We start from the raw sequence: 22146 nt of genomic DNA, 5'->3' as shown, positions 1-22146 counted from the left end.
TTTATTTCTTATCGGACCCCAGTTCTTAAAGACTGGTTTGTTTAACTGGGCACCAGGAGCATCTGATAGCCCAGGAATAATTTTTTGATCATTGTTCATTTATTTTGGAGATTTCTTTGAGGTTCAAAGAATAATTTTAGGAGATGATCTGGATGTTTCCTTTAACTGCATTTTTTGAGTTCATTGCCAAAGTCTGTTATTTGTACCATAATGGCAACTTAGTACACAGGGGAAATAAGGGTTATAGTTATTGCAGTGTTTGTGTGTAAAATAATGTTTATTTTAGCAAGAACAAGATTGTGATTCAACACTGGTATCAGTTTAGTGAAAAAAATAGAGATTTTGGTGTTTTGCTTTCTAGTCTTCTGTCCTAAGTTTATGTGAAAAACAAATGAAAGGAAAACAGTGCAATCTAGTAGAAAAGGAGTTATTAACTCACATTTGTGTTAGGTGAGATTATAAATATTCCTGTGTTTAAATTAATGGATCTTGGGACTTCCCTGGTTGCACAGTGGTTAGGAATCCGCCTGCCAATGCAGGAGACACGGGTTCGATCCCTGTCGCAGGAAGATGCCACGTGCCGCGGAGCAACTAAGCCTGTGTGCTACAGCTATTGAACTTGTGCTCTAGAGCCCATGAGCCACAACTACTGAAGCCTGAGCACCTAGAGCCCGTGCTCCACAACAAGAGAAGCCACTGCTGTGAGAAGCCTGCACACTGCAACGAAGAGTAGCCCCCACTTGCTGCAACTAGAGAAAGCCCAAGTGCAGCAATGAAGGCCCAATGCAGCCAATAAACAAATAAATTAAAAAAAAAAAATTAATGGATCTTTACAGTGGAATATTACGCCAGAGTTACAAAGGGTGTGTTTATATCTATAAATGTTGATCTGGAAAGATAGTCTGTGATATGCAGATGTAGGGATTGAGGTGTGTTTGTGTGGGTAGAGAAAATAGTCTGCAAGGATATATAAACTGAGTTGAAAGAATTAAAACAGTTATTTCTTTGTGGTAGCATTATATTTTTTTTTCACTTTCTGCTATTTTAAATATTTTTGTATTGGTTGATTCTGCTTTTCTTTAAATGAGAAAATGTGGATCTTTCATAATTATGACACTTATTCTGTGTGGGAAAAATCCCATTTTTTTCTTTCTGTCACAGATAAGATTACTTTGTGTGTTTGCTGGAATACTGGAAGGAATGAATTGATTTATTCTTTTTATTTTTTTTATTTTTTTTGGGGGTACACCAGGTTTGATCAACTGTTTTTATACACATATCCCCGTATTCCCTCCCTTCCTTGACGCCCCCCCCCGAGTCCCCCCCATGATTTATTCTTAAATTATGAAAATACTTGTTCTTTAATGTATAAGGTGATGGTAATATTGTTGCCCACTACTTCTGTTACTTTACCACCAGCTAAGAAGTGAATGCCTTCTTTTTTAGAGAGGACATGTACTCCCAGGATTCCATAGATCTCCTTGCTAACTCAGGACTGCAGTTTCAGAAGCATGAAGAGGAAGGAATTGACACATTGCACTTTGCAGAGCTGCTTATGACATCAGGGGTGGTTCTCTGTGACAATGTCAAATGGCTTTCATTTCATAGGTCAGTCTCAGAGAGTGTTTTTGTCTTCCTTTGGGAGCAGGGAATAGGATTCTTGTGTTATTTTTGCACTCCTCTTGGCACTCTTGTTGCTTACTATAAGCAGTTATAAAGTTGAAATAACTGTTGCTCACATTTAAGTTTTTCAAAAAAAAACTTTGAGGACTTCCCTGGTGGTCCAGTGGGGTAAAGAATCTGTCTTCCAATACAGGGGATGCTGGCTTGATCCCTTGTCGGCGAACTAAGATCCCACATGCCGCGGGGCAACTAAGCCCGCGTTCTGCAACTACTGAGCTCTTGCGCTTCAATGAGAGAACCTGCATGCCACAAACTACAGAGCCCATACACTCTGGAGCCCGCATGCCACAACTAGAGAGAGAAAACCTGCACGCCACAACTTAGAGAGAAGCCCGTGTGCCACAACAAAAGATCCTGCATGCTGCAACTAAGATCTGACGCAGCCAAAATAATAAATAAAATAAATGTTAAAAAAAAAGCCACTTTGGAGCTTATACTAGTTTATTTCACACAATATTAGGCTGTATCACGTGGCTGTCAGTGGGTATATACAAGTGGAAAGATGGAGGGTGGGAAGGATGGAAGCACTTGGTCGTCTTTTTCTTGTCATTTAAGTGGCTGACCTGGAGTTTCCTGGCTCCTTAAAAGCCAGATTCACCTTAGGAGAGGTTATTTTACCTTTCAGCATCATTTTTTTTGGCTGTGCCGAGTGGCTTTTGGAATCTCAGTCCCCCAACCAGGGATTGAACCTGGGCTGTGGCAGTGAAAGCACTGAATCATAACCACTGGACCACCAGGGAACTCCCTACCTTTCAGTGCTTTTGAATTTTTGATGAATAAAATCCACATCTATAAACCCTTGGGTTCTCTTATATATCTCCCATATTAATCTGTTTTGTTGTTATTTAACGGAAAGTTCAGAGTACAGGATAAACTACTTCGGAAAATTGAAAGTTCCTAACATGAGGTAGCGTTATAAGCTCTGAGAAATAAAGTAGTTGAATGCTATGGCCTGATAACTGCTGCTCTTTCACCTTATTGTCTCATTCTCTCCTTGTAGTGGCTATGATTTTGGCTACATGGTAAAGTTACTTACAGATTCTCGTTTGCCAGAAGAGGAGCATGAATTCTTTCATATTCTGAACCTTTTCTTCCCATCCATTTATGATGTGAAATACCTGATGAAGAGTTGCAAAAATCTTAAGGTACACAATATTTTTCTTTTTTTTTAATAAATTTATTTATTTATTTATTTACTTACTTTATTGGCTGTGTTGGGTCTTCGTTGCTGCACACGGGCTTTCTCTACTTGCAGTGAGCGGGGGCCACTCTTTCTTGTGGTGCGCGGGCTTCTCGTTGCGGTGGCCTCTCTTGTTGCAGAGCACGGGCTCTAGGTGCGTGGGCTTCAGTAGTTGCGGCACAGGAGCTCAATAGCTGTGGCTCACGGGCTCTAGAGCACAGGCTCAATACTTGTGGCACACAGGCTTAGTTGCTCCGTGGCATGTGGTATCTTCCTGGGGCAGGGATCAAACCCGTGCCCCCTGCATTGGCAGGTAGATTCTTACCCACTCTGCCACCTAGGAATTCCCAATATATTTCTTAATAGTAGTAACAGCAACAACAAAAAGACAAAAATGTAGATTTGTCACTTTGCTTTATTGCAGTTTGTTCAGCATGTGTCCTTGAGTACATGCTAGGTGCCAGCATGGTGCTAGACAGGGTGTATATAGAGTTGATTGGCACAGGGATTTGTGTGGTAACTGTCTTTAACCTGGGCATGAAGGGAGCCTTCTGCTCCTCTCACCCTTAGGCAGGCATTCTTCACTTAGGGCCCATGAACCTAATGAAACAGTTGGAGACATGAGGTGTGTATGTAGTTTGTTAGGGATGGGATCTACAGTGTACCACACTCTCAGACAGTTTCTTAGCTCTAGACAATTTAAGAACTCCCTCCTGTAATAAATTGTTATGAGAGGTTTGCCATCTAGAACTGAATAGGCATTTGCTATTTCCCCAAACTTGTTTTATAGCAGTGAGGACTTTCAGGGGTATTGTTCTGACAGAATTGACGAAATAGAAAAGAAAGGAGTGAAAAGTGGACTGTAACACAGTATATCATTTGGAGGGCTAAAAAGGGGATACTGCTCCGGTAAGCCCTGTTAAGTAGTAAATGGCTTGTTCCTATTTCCTGTCACCAAAAGAAGTAAACTCAAGAATGGACATAGTTGACTCTAGTAGAGGAGTTGTGTTTGTAATATTATATTTGTTTTCCTTACATCTCCAGGGAGGTCTACAGGAGGTTGCTGATCAGTTGGATTTGCAGAGAATTGGAAGGCAGCACCAGGCAGGCTCAGACTCACTGCTGACAGGAATGGCATTCTTTAGGATGAAAGAGGTAAGGCAAAGGCTGAGGTTGTTGAAAATTTATAGTTTCTCTTGGAAGTTGATGAAAGCAGGATTTTTTTTTTTTTTTGGTTTGTTATGCATATGTTCAGAATATTAGATGTGATTTGGGAGGCAAAGAAGCATTCAGAAATGAAGGTCACTCAGCATGTGCAAGTCTAGAAGTGTACTTGGTGTTCCTAGCGGCTCTCATCCTTGCAGTTACTTGCTTTTCCTCTGATTTCTGTAATATGAACACATTTGTTAAACTACCCACTTATTTTATGCTAAGTTCTATTAATTATCAAATGTCCCACAGCTAACATCATACTCAGTGGTGAAAAGCTGAAAGCTTTTCCTCTAAGATCAGGAACAAGACAAGGATGCCCACTCTCTCCACTTCTATTCAACATGGTATTGGAAGTCCTAGCCGGAGCAGTTAGGCAAGAAAAAGAAATACAAGGCATCCAAATCAGAAAGGAGGAAAACTGTCACTATTTGTAGATGACATATTATGTATAGAAAACTCTGAAGACTCCACCAAAAAACTGATAAAACTAATGAATCCAGTAAGGTTGCAGGATAAAAAATTAATATAAAAAAATGTTTCTATACACTAATAGCGAACTATCAGAAAGAGGAATTACGAAAACAATCCCATTTACAATTGCATCAAAAAGAATAAAATAACCTTGGAATAAATTTTAACAAGGAGGTGAAAGACCTGTGTACTGAAAACTATAAGATATTGATGAAAGAAATTGAGGACACAAATAAATGGAAAGATATTCCAGGCTCATGGATTGGAAGAATTAATATTGTTAAAATGTCCATACTGCTTTGAATGTAATCCTGATCAAAATTCCAGTGACATTTTTCACAGAAATAGAACACATAATCCTAAAATGTGTATGGAACCACAAAAGACCCCAAATAGCAAAAGCTATCTTGAGAAAGAAGAACAAAGCTGGCATCATCACTCTCCCAATTTTGGCCTCTGAGGTACCTTTGGCAATGTCTGGAGACATTTTTGGCTGTCATACCTGGGGGAGTGGGGTTGTGTGCTCCTGGCCAGGGATGTTGCTGAACATCCTACAGAGCTACAATACACTGGACAACCTCCCTCACCCCCCAGCAGAGAGTTATCTTGCCCAATAGTGCCCAAAAGGGTGAGACACCTTGCTGTATATGTGCTTCATGTCCATTTTCTCATTTGTAACAACCTGTTACTATCCCATTTTATGGATAGGAAACTGTGGTTTAAGGAGCATTGAAGTGACTTTCTTAAGATCACACAATGAGTCAGTCTGAGTCTTCAGCTCAAACTACTGCACTGCTTGTTAAAGAGAAGGGAGGAGATAGAGGCAGTTGTACTAAACAGCAACAGCAGCACAGGGATCCTGGCAGTAAAAACACATGGAAAGTAGAAATCTGTTCAGAAAGGGGAGCCTATAGAGAGAGAAAGGAGCATGAAAAGACTGTGTGTAGGAAAGGTTTGGAACCTTTCTTTATGAAGCTAGTTTCTAGTTGGCTAAATTTTCAAGGCTTTAAGAGAGCTGGGAGGTGCTGTTGTAGTGTTGCAGCTTGGCCTGATTCTTGGCATGACTCTTGGCATGGTTCTCATCAGGGATTCTCTGTCCTATTCTGCAGTTGTTTTTTGAGGACAGTATTGATGATGCCAAGTACTGTGGGCGGCTCTATGGCCTAGGCACGGGAGTGGCCCAGAAGCAGAACGAGGATGTGGACTCTGCCCAGGAGAAGATGAGCATCCTGGCGATCATCAACAACATGCAGCAGTGATGGCGACGAGGCTCTGCAGGGTGGGCCCGGTCCCAGAGTGGTGCTTAACGTGCTGACTGTGTATACTTATCTTCCTCCCCAAGAGAAAACACTTCTTTTGAGCAAACTGTACCTACTATCTGCGTCGACAGAAAGACTTTTGTTTTACTGAAGACAAAAGATGTCTTTATTTTAGATCCAGAAGAAGGGAGTTTGCTCTGAATTTGTAAACGTCTTCCCTATTCCTCATCCCTAAGCCTCTCTTCTCCAGTTGTCTCCTGTCACCAGCATCCATGGCTCATTTGACACCTTTTAAAATCCAGGACAAGTCAGAAACAAACTAGTAAAATGTATATAACTCTTACCTGTTGTCATTCTTTTCTTTTAAATTTGTTGCTAATCTCTGAGGATGAAGATTTTTGTTGTGATTCTCAGCTGAGCTGAGGGCTTCGAGGGAAAGTGGAACCAAGTGGTAGTCTTGTGAAGTGGGTTATAGATGTTGAATCTTTTCCTTTCCTTCCTTTTTGTTTGTTTTGACTCCTCTTGAGGACATTTGCTTTCCTCACACTTTGTTGGTCTTTCTTTATGTAGTATCATGTGGAAATGAATTACTCAGTGCTGAAATATGAAGACCAGATAATGAAAATTTTCCTTAGAAACAAAATTCTACTGAATCTGTCTACCCCTTACTCACAAGGAACTCTGGAATGGGTATTAAGGTAACCACTTAAGTATCTGTAAGTCTGTGTTCCGTTGTGCCACTGAGATTACTGTCACATGTGCATCATTTGAAATCATTTTAAGTTTTCTTTTCATAAAATATCTTGGATTTGATCCTGAAGGAAATTACTAAGAGCAGATTTTTGGATCATAAGTCTGTTATATTTTCAGTAATGTGATTTCAGATGGTCATCTGTATTCTCCTGTCTCTCCTCTGTTTTGCCTGCCTTTCCTTTTCAGCAAACTGAGGAGAAGTTAGGGGAGATGGATTAACGTAAATACCAGGAATGTGAGTCTTTAAAAAGTTATAGTGGTTACGTATAAACAGGGCAGTAAGGAATCTGGTTTATAGGGTTCTCTTGGAGTAATATCCCACAGCTAGGGTAGGAAGCTCAGGACTGATATATATTTTTTTTAAACTAGTCACTTAAAAAGTACACTGTATTTTTTTTTTTTGAATGACTACAGTATGGACAATTTCAAAAAACCAAAAACTCCTTTGGAATAGTGGAAATGAAAACTGCAACTCAACTCACTCTTGCATTTTAAAAGCTATGGAAAACTCAATTTGAAATGATTCAAGAATGTCAAGTATTATAAGCTGGTATTTAAGATGCTTGTAAATATTATTTATGTTTTTAATTTTGTAAAATAAAGATTTCTTTTTAACCACTGGCATGAAAGTTTGGTCTTTCAAAGCTCTGAGTCGCTGGCTTTAGAAGATAGTTGTGTCGGTGACATGGAAGCATCTTGTCTGTTCCTTAACTCTTGCCTCCATTTTCCACAAGTTGGCTTGCCTACAAAATCTCACTTTGTAGGAAGCTTTTAATGAGCAACTGTGTAAATGGAATTGTCTCTTCACTTCATATACCCCACTGATTATTGGGCCTTATTAGGAAATCAGTTTTAATTATGTTTCCTGGTGCTACTCCATTATATATGGTGGATTTGCTTATTAATTAATGGATTTCTTTTAGACAAGTTGAACTTCTGATATTCTAGACCTGGTTCAGGACTTTGTTTCCAATCCTTTCTGTTGGCCCAAAAATGTCAGGTTGTAAGAAGTCAGGTACAGGAGCAGATCTAGGATTTTGACTGGGATGTTCACATATTAGAAGAGATGTATTTATGGTAAGATTTGTAATAAAGCAGCATAGGTCAGTGATTCTCAACCAAGGTGCTTTAGCATGCTGGTGACTGAGCCCTACATAGATGTCCTAACAAATTTGGATTAAAATAGGCGTTTATTTTCGCCACAGTTGAGAACAGGCTTACTGACACGTCAGGAGAAATGTTGAGATGAAGGGTTGAAGAATTCAGTGTTGTGTGGGGGTGTGCTCATTGAATGGGAGAGATAAGAAACAGCTTATTAAAGTGGTGCTAAAGAAGGGGCACAAGTCTAGTAGAACTGGAAAGAACTTCGCCTTGTATATGTATGAGTGTGTGTAGGGCTGTGTGAGTGGTTATCCTCAGAAAGGGACGGTCCTGAAGAGTAACCAAGAGAATACTAACTATGGGTGTAATTCAGCCCCTCCACATACAGTACTCCCCCCTTATCTGTGGAGGATATGTTTCACGACCCGCAGTAGATGCCTGAAACCATGGGTGGTACTGAGCCCTGCAATGGATGCTGTGTTCCTCTTATATTAATGGGCAGTAGTGTATACAGCCTGGATGTGCTGGACGAAGGGATGACTCATGTCCTGGGTGGGACTGAGAGGGACAGCCGTGAGATTTCACCATGCTACTCAGAATTGTTTGTTTCTGGAATTTCCCATTTAATGTTTTTGGACTGCTGTTGACTGGGGGTAACTGAAACTGTGGAAAGTGAAACTGTGGCTGAGGAGGGGCTGTTGTACTGCCAGATGTTCTTGATTCTGTGTTCTGCTAACGCAGTAAGGTTGACTGCCAATCACAAGCCTTAGTTGTCAGCCAGTGCTAGTATGAATGAACTCAGAGTCCTTAAAGCTATTAATGAGCATTTTTTCAGTTTCCCAACTTATTCAGTTGATAATAAGGTCTATTACACACTTAATAGATACTAGACTCTCTGAGTAAGTGCTAGGGATAAAATAGTAAATGGAAGACATAATCTCTACCCTCATTGGAGTTTACAATTTACCTGTGTTGCCAGACAGTAAATCACAAAAATACAATTTGTGAGCCGTAAAGTACAGGATACTGATGTCCCTAATGTTGACGTTCAGGGACAGTCTTTTTAGAGAGAGGACTTTTTTTTTTTGGCCATGCCATGTGGCTTGTGGGATCTTAGATCCCTGACCAGGGATCGAACTCATGCCCCTGCACTGGAAGCGCAGAGGGATCGCCACTGGATCGCCAGGCAAGTCCCCAAGAGAAAGGACTTTTAAGCTGAGATCCAAGAGATGAGTGAAAGTGGGCCAGGCAGAGGAGCAACAAGGGCTCAGTCTCTGGGATGACAAGAAAACTTGGTGGGTTCCAATAAGCTCAGAGACCAGTGTGGCTGGAATCTAGAAGCAAGGATGAGGATGTCTGGGCAGAAGGCTCAGAGGTAAGGGCTAGGATTAGGCATGGCTTTATAAGCCACATTCAAAATTATCTTCTTTCCAATAGCAATGGGAAACTACTGAAAGTTTTTTTAATGGGGAATAGACAAGATTTGATTTGTAAGTAAGACTAGTCATTGGTATATGAAGAATGATGAATTAGTAATAAGAAAGCAGGTTCATGGAATTGCCTGGTGGTCCAGTGGTTAGGACATGACACTCTTACTGCCAAGGGCCCAGGTTCGATCCCTGGTTGGGGAACTAAGATCCCACAAACCTCGTGGCCAAAAAAACAAAAACGAAAAACAAAGAAACAGGTTCAGAGACACTGGGAGGTGAGTGCAGTCATTTGGGTAGTAGGATGGTGGTTTATATTAGAGATAAAGTTACTTTGGATGGGGTAAAGTACCAAAACTAATTCTTTAGTTGCTTAGTGATTTATCTACTCAGAAAGCTTGAGTCACCTCCTTGGTGCTTTGTGGGTCTGATAATTAGGAAAATGGAAATGAAAACAAGATAATGTATTGTATCAAGCAAATTAGAATAGCTTGATACAATACGTGTCTAGTATTGGAAAAAGGAGTTTGAGAGGATGTGGAGTTGTGTCATTTCTTTCATCTTTGCTTTTGGGAAGTTTTCTTGCTTAGTTGTAAAGCAATACTTCTTGTTCTTACCAAAGTAGTAATCGAGGAGTACGCAGGATTCCCCTGCCCACAGGTGATGGTGTTGGTAAATCATGACGGAGTTTAGAATTTCTAAGTTTAATAATACTGCTCTTTTCTCAAGTGGAAGTGACTAAATATTTTTCCATCTCTCTAACTGAAGCATTTGTTCATTTTAACAAAGACTATACAACTGGTATCTAGTTCTCTACTTAGCCATGCCTGTTTATATCTTTGCAACAAAGATTCTTCAGAACCCTTGTAACAATGCATCTTCTTCCTAAAGTTCAGGTAACTGTGTGAGAACTATAAGGATCTAAATTCTACTCTATTTCCTTTTTTGGATTTAGTGTTTTAAAATCCTAAAGCTAGGTCTAATTAAGTAAGATCTTTGAAAACTGCCTCTTAAACGTCTTCCTTCCTAGAGCGCTCCTGTTAACGAATGTCATTCTTGCCCACAACAACCCCAACCCTAGGAAATAATTGAAAAAAACAAAACAAACAAAAAACAGAACACCAGAGCAGGAAAGCCTTCACAGTGAATCCCAAAAGAAAACAGTACTGGGAAAGAGTGCTGCCAGCTCACCCTAGACTGCCTGATTTTTATGTCCTAGCAACTGATATTACAGAAACATCTGTTCCTGACATTGTTCAACTATGTAAATAACCAATGAGAAGAACAGATCTCAAGAAAATGCTCATTTGTGGGGGGAAAACAATAACAACAAAAAACCAAAATCCAACCAAACAACAACAACCCCCCCCCCCCCCCCCGCCAAGGATTTATAATTAAAAAGCTGGTGTCCAATGATCCCAAAGTTACATACGCAAAATTAGGACTATGCATTTTTCTTCAAAGATCATCTGTGGCTTTAATTCTCAAAGAGTTCTATGATCCAAAAAAGATTAAGAACCACTGAAACAGTCATTTCTTCTTGAGCTACTCTGATCACCACCAATCATTTCGTATAAAATTGAAGGGGGGTGTGTGAGAGACACATCTGAGTTAGTTAATTGTTCTTCTAAAGCTTTAGTAAGTGATTTGTTCAAATAAGCAATTCCATTAAACACTGAAACCAAACTTTTGACCTAAAGTTTAGACAAAGGGTAAAGACTGAACATGATGGGTAAGGCTTATTTCACATTCAAACTTCAGTCTTTGAAAGAGTAGAGGAGTGAAACCAAATTAAGAAAAACAAAAAAATGATACCAATAGTCATAATATGCAGCAGTTCTATCTCAAACAAGAATGTATAGGTTTATGATCAGGCGAAGCATTATAAAGGTAGCCTGTGTTTAAGAATGTAACACTTTGGGTGATTAAAAAAGTTTCTCCTCTTTGGGTGAAACCTGCATAAGGCTTTAGAGATGATCAACAATCACTCTGCAGGTGTTAGTTCTGAGTAACTACTGCTGGCTTTTCCTGATCTTTCCTCCAGTAGGAAATCCACAGTTGGGTCCAAAGTTAGATTTCATTGTGTCCAAATGTAGAGTTGATTCAGACTTGACCCTCATTTGTATTATTTGGATCACTGAAGAAACATCTAGGGATCAAAGTGAATGTCTGACGAGGTGTAAATTCAGAGGTGAAAGGTGTTGGACGTTTTGAATTTGGCACAGTTTCCTAAAGGTCCTTGGAAGTTCACGTGCAGAGGGGCTGGTAGTGTCGTTTGTAAACTTTAGTGTTGCCGTATTTCTGAAGGAGTTCTTGAGCCTGTTGCTGCATTTCCTGGGTCACAAAGCCAGGATATTGGGACCTGATGTGAAGCAGAATGAGGCAGCACTCCAGCACATCTGGGAATGGCCAGGTCTGAAAGATGACATGGAGATAAACAAGGAAGCATTTGCAAAAAAAAGTCATGAACATCTGCACAGAAGGCACTAGTGATTCGGTCTCATCTAATGACACTTCTTTGGCATGGTTGAGCCATTTCTCTCCTAAGAATCTTCATCAGTTACTCTAAGGAGAGATGATACTCAACACTGGGATATCCGTCTCAAACAATAACACCTTTTTCTAGAGCTCTATGCAAATGATTTTAAAACATGATGCTTCTGTTACTACTAGGGCCGCATCCAAATACAGCTGTCCATTTGTAAGCGATCAAATACATGGAACCAACTATAATTTTACTTTACCTCCTAATTACAAAATTTGTTAGATTTCTCTGAAGGCTGAGGTATAAAATTGCTTGTGGTGTCAATAATTCTACTCTCACAAAACACTTTAGCTCACCAAAGGCAACTGGATCCTCAATTTTTAAGTACATATAAATGTGTACAGATTTCAGATGACATTAAAAGAATCTGGTATAGTCAATTGATAATATATAAAAAGTAATGTTTTACCAAATGAACTGTTATATAAATCTTACCTTAATACTCTCAGGAAACTTAGCTATTCTCTCATTTGCCTCTGTAAGCCTTTTCGTTAATTCAGGCAAAGAAACTGGTTCATTTTTCTCTTCTTTACTAGTGATAATAAAAAAAGTACAAGTCATATGTCTTGTCCCACATAACTTTTAAATCTATTATCCTGTAAATAAAATTACTCTGTCACCTGGGGCTTTATCTCTCATCTTTAAATACAAAGGCTAAGAGAAGGGAATATTTATTTATTTATTTAGCTCTTTTTTGGAATATTATTGCTTTACACTGTTGTGCCAGGAGAAGGGAATTTAATATGTGATATAAAGTTTTCAAAATGCAGTATCATTCCCTCACCACTTTCTAAATCTGCACTTCTTAGACACACAGTTCCAGTGGAAAGTAAGGACCTTTAGGGGATTCAATCTGCAGCCAAGTGCAGAGGGCCTGGATTTCTCTGAGGAATGGGTGAGCAGAGCAGGGGCTCCTACCCTCGGGGTGTGTGGATGCACATTTTTCCGGGAAGAGTGTTTTAAGCTTCTCAAAGGGGCCCCCTGATCCAAAGATTAAGAGCCGCTGGGTTAGAGAACTTTTTTGGGTTTTTCTTGTTACTAAAATCAAACAAAGCACTGTCCAGAGTGTGGTAGCTCACTAGAGAAGTAACTCAAAACTCTGATTTAAGATTTCAGTCATAGTATTTTTACAGCAATAAATGTAATTTTAATTTTTAAAAGTTAGTAATAATAGCTGTAAGTTTATTGACTGTAGTTACAATATTTTAGGCCCTGTGCTGGGGGAGAGATAATCAAGGTGAAAGGCACTCAGCATAACAACTAATCAGTAACTGTTAATCACTACACGTGCCCTGTGATGATGCAGAAGGGCTCTAAAGTGATTAGTGATCATCTGTATCGACCTGGCCCTTATTTTCAATGGAAGTGATTAGGATGCTGCAGCAATATGATCATTTGGGATTTTTTATGGTTTAGTGTGTAGTTCTGTACATTACCCTTTTTGTGTATTTTTTGGGATGTACCAAACAACTGAAAAACAATGGTTTTGGGAATTCCCTGGCAGTCCAGTGGTTAGGACTCCCTGCTTTCACTGCCGAGGGTGCGGGTTCAATTCCTGGCGGGGGAGCTAAGATCCTATAAGCTGCTCAGTGCGGCCAAAAAAGCAATAAAAAAGAAAAACTGGTTTTCATTACTGATGCAGTAATGCAACTCCCTATTTTACATGATTGATTTTTTTTGGAATCTATTGCACAGAAGTAGAGTTTTATTGTACTGTTGTTATTAACAATATTTGTGATTTTGTTTAATTCTCAAAACAAGCAAGGATGGAGAGCTGGTACTCCATTTATAGATGAGGGGACTAAAGCTCAGAGACATTAAGACTCCTGCCTGAGGTCACTGAGCAGGGCCAGGACTGGAACCCCACATCTTGACTCCAAGCCTGTGCCTTAAAGACTGCATTATGGTACTTACAAGTGACCTGATCAATCTCATCCAGTACTATGTGAGAATCCAGCAGGGCATTTTAGTTCTGTGTTATACTGAATCAGTACTTACCACTGGTTATGAGGACTAGAGAGGGACTGTTCTGCTTCCTGTTCAGGTTCATTCTTATCAGGGCCATTTGCTGTGGATTTACAGAGCTGACTTTTCTGGTGTTTACGGATCATTTCTGCCAAGGTCTCTTGGACTTCAGCAACGGTTCTCTGTGCATTTTGGAGACCAGCGTGTTTTTCTGAAAAGAGCTCTTTACAAGCATTCAGCAATTGCTCACCTTCTTCTGTGAGTCTCACCTCTAGTTCTGGAGTCCTGCTTGGCTCTGGCTGGGAAGCTTTGGGGTCAGTTTCTTCAGGGCTGACATTGTCAACCTGTTGGTTTTGCTCAACAGAGCTCATTCTTCTGTGAGCAGTCCTTACCCAGACGCTGGATTCAGGGCAAGGCCTGGAGAGAGACCACCAGAATTCATATAGACGTCCATAAATAAAAAAGGCCTCCAAACTTTTGAAAGCTGGTGTGGTGGGGAACTGATGGTCATCCAGTTTGTGTCGTAGGTGGTCACAGCCTAGGAGAGAAGAAAAGGATTTAGGGTTGTTCATTTCTTTATCAGAAACGTGGCTTCCTGCCTGCATGTTATTTCCTATCACCCAAGAGGCAGATCAGATCCCAAGAAAGACAACAGCAGTGATCCATGGGACCACATGCTTTCCACCAAAAGCCAACCAGAGCTAAACATTTCCTGGCCTAAGGCAGTGTCCTTATTGCTACAGGCCATTTAAAGCATGACAGAAAAAGTGTTTCATCTGTCCCACTGAAGATCTGATCTCTGGGGGTAAGATCCCACTGTGTCTCTGAAAAACCACAATGTGTTAGGTCAGTGACTAATTGCGCAGCTCAAGAATGTCTTCTCCATTCTTAAAAACTTGTGAGCACATTGCTATTTCTTTCTCTAGCTGTATGTAGGAAAGTATATAGGAGGCAGTAAGGTAGGTAGGTAGGTAGGACCAGGTAAAGGAAAACAGCTCAGTCATTCTATTTGCCTCTCAGGAGTTTGGGTAAGAGAATTCAAACTTTCTACTAAATGACACACTGGCCCATCTCTGTCTTTCAATAACCTATGTACTCCTGGTGCCACACCACTGGCAGTGGTTATATCATCCTTTAGTGGGTATGCTCCAGCAGAGCTGGGGGTCTTTTACCCTCTGGAAGAAAGGCTGAGTGCACTTCCTGCATGATGGTGAAGTTTCCTGAGTCGTAGCTCCGGACCACAGCCCGAAGCAGTCCTTCCACAGCTGTATCCCAGGCGGCCACCTGCTGGCTTAGCACTGCTAAGGTCAGGTCATGGCAAATATGAAGCAGGAGCTGGAGAGAGAAGCCAGAGTCTCAGTTAAACATCCTCCCACAGCAAGCACTGGAATGACACCAGAAATATTCCTATTAACTGCATTTGGGAAGTACACGCAGTCCATGTTTAAGAAAGGTCCTCCTATCTCCATCACCCATTTTTTGCTTCCTTATTTGAAACTTTCATATTTAGCTGCACAGCAACATACACTGTCTGGTGTTGAAGTCTGTTCATGCTAAGAAAATGCCTTGACGTCTGCATTTAGTTAAAACAAAAAGTGAGTTTCTGGAACTAAAAGCTGTAATTTAAAAAATTCTGGAGTGTAAAGATTTATCAATTTTATATGTGTAATTTGATGAGTTTTGACATATATGTATATATACATATAACTACCACCAAAATCAAGACATAGAACATTTTCATTGTAAGATACTCCTGTGTGCCCTTTTGCATTCAGTTCCCCTCTCCCCATCCCTTGGCAACCACTGATCTAGCTTTTTCCAGTATAATTTTGTCTTTTCTAGAATTCATATGAATGGAACAGTAGAATGTGTAGTCTTTTGTGAGTTCATGCCTTTTTTTTTTTTCAATATTTTTTTGATGCGGACCATTTTTAAAGTCTTTATTGAATTTGTTACAGTACTACTTCTGTTTTATGTTTTGGTTTTTTGGCCACAAGGCATGTGGGATTTTAGCTACCCAACCAGGGATCGAACCTACACCCCCTGCACTGAAAGGCAAAGTCTTAACCACTGGACCACCAGGGAAGTCCCTTTTGTGAGTTGATTCTTTGACTTACCATAATGCTTTCAAGATTTCACCGATATTCTTTTTGCATTAGTAATTTGTTCCTTTTTATTGTTGCATAGTATAGTTTTCCACTATATGGATATACTGTGGTTTGTATATCCATTCACCAACTGATGGACATTTGGGTTGTTTCTATTTGGCTATTATGAACTAAGCTGCTGTGAACATTTCTATACAAGACTGTGTAGACACTTGGGTTCACTCCTTTTAGTGAAATATCTAAGCAATGGGGTTGCTGGGTCATTGTATGTTTAATGTATGTTTAATTATAAGAAACTGCCACACTGTTTTCCAAAGTGCTATACCACCTGAGGACATTTCATTCCTCAAAAATATAATAATGTTCTCTCATTTTCAGAAAAAGAAGTGGGTAAACTGAGATGTCTTCCTAGGATGGGTAGAGCAGCTGTAACGAATCAATTTGTTGAATCAATTTGTTCTCTTCGTATCAACACAGACAGATTTTGCAAACAATGATCACAAAAGCAAGCCACAAAATAACACATGTGGTCTGACGCAAGGGCTAAAATTTTGGTGAGCTAGGGCAGGGGAATGCGTCTGGGGAAGGGAACATGAGGGACTTCAACTTGATTATATTTCTTTCACCAAAAGCAAAAGAACACACAAAACAAAACCGAAGGACTCCATGAAGCAAAAATGACAAAATGTGAGCATCTGTTAATTCTAATTGATGGGCACTATTATATTAGTCTCTGTGCTTTTCTTTGTTTTTAGTGGTTTTTTTTTTTCTTTTAGAGGGTAATACTGATGGAAGACTAACTTCAAAGACAAAGGGCTCTACTTAGTCTGAAGGGATCTTTCCAAGTTTCCTGGGCCTGGCTTAGTCTTTTCTGAAATGCAAACTGGCATTCTACATGTTTCCTTATTATATTAGACATGGATTAGAGCAGTCTTACTACTGAGTAATATCAAAAGCTCATGCAGAGGAGCGGGTACCTGTTTGGAGGGGGTGTTACTTGTAGCAGATGGGTACTTGATATTTTGCAGCTGCTGAAATGCTGCCTGGTATTGGTCTGGGGAGTCGAGGCTGAAGGCACTCTTCCATACTGCAGTCACCCTTTCCACGAAGGGCTCTTTGCCGCCTGCGGGCCAAGCATTGTAGGAAGAGGAGGAACTTTTGCCCTCTGAAAGCTGCTTTTCCTCCAGGTGCTTGGACAGTAGCTCAAGAAGGCAAAACACCAATCTCTGACCCTGGAACCCAATAACAAAGGAGAGGAACTGTTACGCCGGGAGGTGCTTCATTATCTAGAACTTTCCCCAGTGTCTCAGATTCAACCCCTTTGCATCTGCAGCAACCTTACCCCCTCATTGGGCTGCCAACCCAATGTGAGTCTTGTGTGAGCGGTAAAAGAGGTGATCTAACAGAGAATTTTTCCAGTTGCCTTTTGGGGCATTCCTATCTACAGTTCTTGGAGCTCAAGCAATCATATTTATAACATGAAACCCTAACTATAGTCCTACTCACTGAAATTTAAGTTGCATACAAGCCCAGTTTGAGAAGGGATGGGCTGGACTCATCTAGTTCTTTGCTCTGCCCAAACTCAGATTAAGGAATATGGAAGTTAAAGCATCATGGGCAGAAGATGTTGCAGCAGACAAGCTGTGTAGATCTGGGAGCTGGCGCAGTGGTTAGGGGCTATATCCAAAGTAGGTTTAACAAAGGGAATCAGCTGGAAGAGAACAGCACAGAGAAAAGGCCTAGAAAAATCCTTACTTTTGCTGGACTTTCTTTCCATTGTCATGAGATTCCTTGTGTATACCTATAATATTTTCTCACTTAAGCTTGAGAAGGTCTCTGTTTCATACAGGCAGAATACGCCTCAGCAGAACAAGATTTAGCATAAACTTAGGTTTTCTTGCTATGTAGTGGATGTTGTTAAGAGGGAAAAAAGTGCTAAATAACTATTCTGGAAACTTTTTTTTTGTTGTGGTGGTGGGTAAATTAACCTCTAAGTTTGGTCACTTTATAAATAATATGCCAAGTGATACCATCTTTGAGGGTATTCCACTTTTGCCTCCATTTTTATTTTGCAGTTCCCAGAAAGCTACCTCATCATTTAGCATTTTTCTTGGGCTTTGACTATTCAGCTGGGAACTGTCTTTAGGCCCAGTTACTCTACTGAAGGGACAGAGGAATTGAAGAAGTTCACATAGTATCTGACAAGCAAAACTGTCTAAAATGGACCAAATGTTTACATAGTTGTAACTAGTGCTAATGCTTTTAAAATAATCTCAATTTTGATGTGTCAAAAAAAGACAGTGGTTAAGTTCCTGAGTTTTAACCAGATGGGAACAAGATAATTAACAAAATGTTTTGATTTCACCCCAATTCGTTATGGCTTACAGCTGAAGAGGGCTGCTACAGGCAGAGCACCATGATTCCTGTTAGACCCAATCCATCTTCCTCTTCAAAGCAGACCCTCTCCCTCTTCATTTTTGTGCCAATGTTATCAATGAACAAACACAGGGGCTAAGCTGACTAAAGGCTATTCGACTGCTAAGCAATGGGAATTACTCTCAATAACCACATTATCTCTTACTCTAAATATGGCAACTGACAAGCCACGGTACTTAAATGGGATAGTATGGCCAAGGCTTGCTGGACACTTCTAAGGATACCTGCCAGATTGGTACAGCTTGTGCAACTGGGAATTTGACTAGAAAAGGATTTGGGGTTCTTCCCTCTTAAAAGCAGGAGAGGCAGTAACAGACTAACCTTTAGACTTTGGTGGAGCTGCAGGGCTTCTTGTGCGCCCACCCAGTTCCTGGCCAGAAGCAGTTCTTGAGCACATCTGAGAGCCAGGGAAGCAGACAACTCATTCTCTCCTACGATGGAAGCCAACTCTGCAGCTGTGCTAAGTGATGCCGCATCCCCCTTTTTGGCCAGAACTTTGGCCGCATCATAAGCTGAAGTGGCCCCTAAATAGCTAAAATACAAAAGAAAACTCAAGCAAAGTGTCATAAACAGACTGCCTACTCCTGCTCCCCAGAGGGTCAGATCATTTCTTTCTGTCCACTTTTGCCTTGCGTGCCTTCCTGTGGTCCCGGGTGGGTCATTGCCTGTGGCTGTCCCTGTGAAGGCTGAGGCCAATGCGGCAGAGGACCAGAGGCAGCATCATACAGGTTAAGGAAATAAAGGAACCTTAGCAGTTGCTGAGTTGAATCCAAGCAAAGGAGTCATTCCCTCCCATTTCCCGTATTTAATGATACAAGACATCCCTAAAGAAAGGAGTGATTTCTGAGTCCGCTACTACGATTTCTTGAATAATTATGGTGATTTATATAAATAACAAGTAGGTAGATCCTGATGAATCTTATAAAGCTGGGTTTAATACACATACGCTTCTTAATTTGCTAGTCACTTTACCCCCACCTCTAAACTTCTTACTTCCATTCTTGTCCTGCTCTTTGCCGAAGCTCTTCCCTGTCTGGGTGCACTCCTGTTTCCCTCAGACTTACCATTTGGCTGCTAAGGCATAATGGCCATCTTTTTCTAGGATGGCTCCCCAGCTGAGGTACAGGTCTTTCAGGATCGGGTCCTCTGGACGCAGCCGGGCCTTGGCAATTGCAATAGCCTCCCTAGAGGCAAGAATAGGTAATTAGCCAATCTGAAAGAGGCCCTAGGAGGGGCGGCAAGGTAGGATAAGCCATTCCTGTTGTGTTGTCTATCTTGTTCCAACTTCCCATAAAAAACTGTATTCCCGCATTACAGGGCAAGTTAAAATTGTGTGCTGTGCTCAATTCTTCACCTAGATCAGCAGTTCTTAAAAAGTGTGGTCTGTGGGTTCTGGGAGTTCCAAAGGCTCTTTCAGGGGGTTCATGAGGTCAAGACTATTTTCATAATAATGTCAAGAGGTTATTTGCCTTTTCTTATTGTGTTGACATTTGTACTGATTATGTGAAAGCAGTGGTGGGTAAACTGCTGGCATCTGGAGCAAGAATCCAGGTAATGGCCCTTGTAGTTAAAAAAAAAAAAGGTAAATTTCCTTGAAAAGGAAAAATGATTTATTTCACTAAATCCTGCACGTGCTGTTAATATTCTATGTGACAAAATGGGAATAACATTTTGTGTTCTTTGCTGCATTCCAAAGTACAGTGATTCTAAGTAAAACCTGTACAAACGAATTGCAAGCTGAACTAGCAGCTTTTTTTCAGATGGAACCTCATTACTTATTGAAAGAATGACTAACAAACAAACGATAGTTATTTAGCATTGAATATTTGGCAGATGTTTTCTCAGAAATGAACAAAATAAGCCTGTCATTTCATGGAAAATAACCAACAGTACTGTTGCCAATGATAAAATTTGAGTTTTCAAGTGAAAATTAGAATTTCAGGAAACTCGTGCTTGTCACTGTGAGCTTGACAGTTTCCCCAGAGTTAGACTTTTCTGATGAAGTAAGGAATGTGATTTTTTTTGATATATCATAATGAAATGTGTTAACAATTTGGAGGATCTGTGTAACTCACTGAACTATTTTCCAAATGACATACAACTTCTGAGTTGCAGCCAACAAAGTTGTAGCTGGAATAAAATTGTTTTAGACTAAGGTGATTTAGACAGAGCAATATTTAAGAAGTACATAATTTGAGATCTCCACTTCCAGCCATGATGCAGTGATGACTAGGACCAGACGTATCTCCCTGTTGCAAAATTAAAACATTGGAGAAAATAGGTATGAGATAGCTATTTTCAGACATTGGACACCAGGCAGCACAGGACTGTCATTCTGGAGAGAAGGAAACAAATGCTGTGAGCACGATCATGGCCCTGGCTTTCTGCCTAAAACCATTTTTTCCAGAAGGAATCCCAGCAGAGCCTCAGTAGTCGGGGCTGAGGGGAGAGGAAGCAGTTGGAATTTGTGGGGCCAGATAGTAGGAAGGAGGAAGCTGTCCAGAGAAAAAGCGCCACAGTGGTGCTTAGGGATCCTATTGAATCTCTGGTTTAAACATAAAGCTGTGCATGTGTAGGAAAGTCCTTAAGGCTGTACAAAGAATAATCAGGTAACGATAATCCAGATAATTTGCAGGGCTCACTCAGGGTGTGGAGACATGAGTTTTGACCACCCAGACGTCTGAGTTGTGATTTGTTGAATTACATAAGGCATTTGGTAAAGACACCAGAAAGTAGGAGGGCAAACTAATTCTAGAGTATGGATTTCTCTGAACCTGCCCCAAGAAAGCTTAAAAACAGTCATGAAAAGATCAAGTTGATCTGCTTGCCAAAACAGAGTCTGGCACTCTCTAAAGGAAGACAACAAACCAAAATAGGATAAACAAAAAGAAAGTCTCACCAAAGCCATCATAGGAAATGGCTGAAAATCAGTGGTGGAGAAAGTCCTAAAAACAGTCAGAGAAAAAACACATAGTTCCTGTGTACCAAGATAAGAATAAATGCAGTAGTCAAGTCAACAATGCAAGCCAAGAAAAAAATGGAATGATGTATCTAAAACACAGGAAGACAAAACCTTCCAATCTAGAAGTCTACACCTTTGAAAGATCCTTTAAAATAAGGGCAAAATTAAAGACTTTTATAGACAAACAAAAGTTAATGGAATTTGTCACCAGCAGAACCACGTAACAAAAAAATGTTGAAGTTCTTTGTGAAGAAGGAATTGACAGCAGTTGGAAACTTGGATCTACATAAGAGCATGGAAAGTGCTGGAAATAGGTATATGGGCAAATACAAGAGAGTGTTTAAAAACTTAAATAAAGGATCATAGCTGATATGCCAGTACTGGAGATAAAAAAATATTTAGTTAATCTGAAAGAAAGCAGGAAAAGAAGAAATGAAATAGCAAGATACTGGATTTAAATTGGTCGCACCGATATTTATGTTAAAACACTCCATTTAAAAGGCAAAGACTGTCAGACTGGATATTTCTCGTATGCTGTCTACAAAAAATATTGTTGCTTTTGTTTTCTGTACTTATATATCTATTGTAGCGAAAGAATAATATAATCCATTAAGGTGTTCATTTGTATCATGCTGTTTTCTCTGTATTACTTTACCAATAAATTTAAAAAAGATCAGGGGCAAATATTGCTGAAAGTTAACATTTGTTAAGTACAGGTGGTGGGTGCATTGATGTTTATTAAGCTAGTAAACATATTTTATGTTCATTTGAGATGCTTAATTACAGTAAAGGTCTTATGGTGGTTATTATGAAACAGAACTCCTATGTAGGTTAATTTCACATTACATCCAACTGCTGGTTCAACTGTTGGGTCATACAGACCTGTAGAAATGGTTTGACTTAAGCAGCTCCACAGCTTCATATACTTTGTGGATAGAAAGTAGGTGAGAGGCAGCCTTGACATACTGGTCCTGAAAACACAGTTGTTTGGCAAAAGCTTCCACGGCCCACACCCATACATGGTAACCGGCTTTAGAAAAAAAA

The 22146-nt window shown here is 40.2% G+C and overlaps 2 protein-coding genes and 1 non-coding gene across 10 annotated transcripts in view; 2 read left to right on the top strand and 1 right to left on the bottom strand.

Annotated features, from left to right (window-relative positions):
* CNOT8 (CCR4-NOT transcription complex subunit 8) overlaps positions 1–22146 on the top strand; it is a 60033-nt gene that overhangs the window by 11308 nt on the left and 26579 nt on the right. For 2 of the 6 annotated variants that reach the window (XM_057730169.1, XM_057730168.1), the window contains 5 exons: positions 1447–1608; positions 2684–2828; positions 3908–4018; positions 6376–6503; positions 6973–7181. In XM_057730169.1, coding sequence (XP_057586152.1) covers positions 1447–1608; positions 2684–2828; positions 3908–4018; positions 6376–6503; positions 6973–7012 — 586 coding nt within the window. In that variant the 3' untranslated portion in view covers positions 7013–7181. Of the gene's footprint in view, positions 1–1446; positions 1609–2683; positions 2829–3907; positions 4019–5655; positions 6149–6375; positions 6504–6972; positions 7182–22146 lie in introns of those variants that run through there. The other 4 variants (XM_057730172.1, XM_057730173.1, XM_057730170.1 and 1 more) reach the window with 4 other exon arrangements.
* On the top strand, positions 9218–9290 carry TRNAK-CUU (transfer RNA lysine (anticodon CUU)). The gene has a single exon. It is a non-coding gene; the product is annotated as a tRNA-Lys (tRNA).
* Positions 10698–22146, bottom strand: part of GEMIN5 (gem nuclear organelle associated protein 5) — a 42990-nt gene continuing 31541 nt past the window's right edge. For 2 of the 3 annotated variants that reach the window (XM_057730166.1, XM_057730167.1), the window contains exons 21-28: positions 21985–22132; positions 19205–19324; positions 18462–18672; positions 16682–16936; positions 14769–14931; positions 13630–14134; positions 12067–12163; positions 10698–11501 (exon numbers count right to left, since the gene is read on the bottom strand). In XM_057730166.1, coding sequence (XP_057586149.1) covers positions 11334–11501; positions 12067–12163; positions 13630–14134; positions 14769–14931; positions 16682–16936; positions 18462–18672; positions 19205–19324; positions 21985–22132 — 1667 coding nt within the window. In that variant the 3' untranslated portion in view covers positions 10698–11333. The remainder of the gene's footprint in view (positions 11502–12066; positions 12164–13629; positions 14135–14768; positions 14932–16681; positions 16937–18461; positions 18673–19204; positions 19325–21984; positions 22133–22146) is intronic. The other variant, XR_009053024.1, reaches the window with a different exon arrangement.

Source organism: Hippopotamus amphibius, chromosome 1, assembly GCF_030028045.1.
Source record: "Hippopotamus amphibius kiboko isolate mHipAmp2 chromosome 1, mHipAmp2.hap2, whole genome shotgun sequence".
NCBI classification, from domain to species: Eukaryota; Metazoa; Chordata; class Mammalia; order Artiodactyla; family Hippopotamidae; genus Hippopotamus; species Hippopotamus amphibius.
Note: the sequence above shows the minus strand (reverse complement) of the source record. Positions and strands in the feature narration are given on the sequence as shown.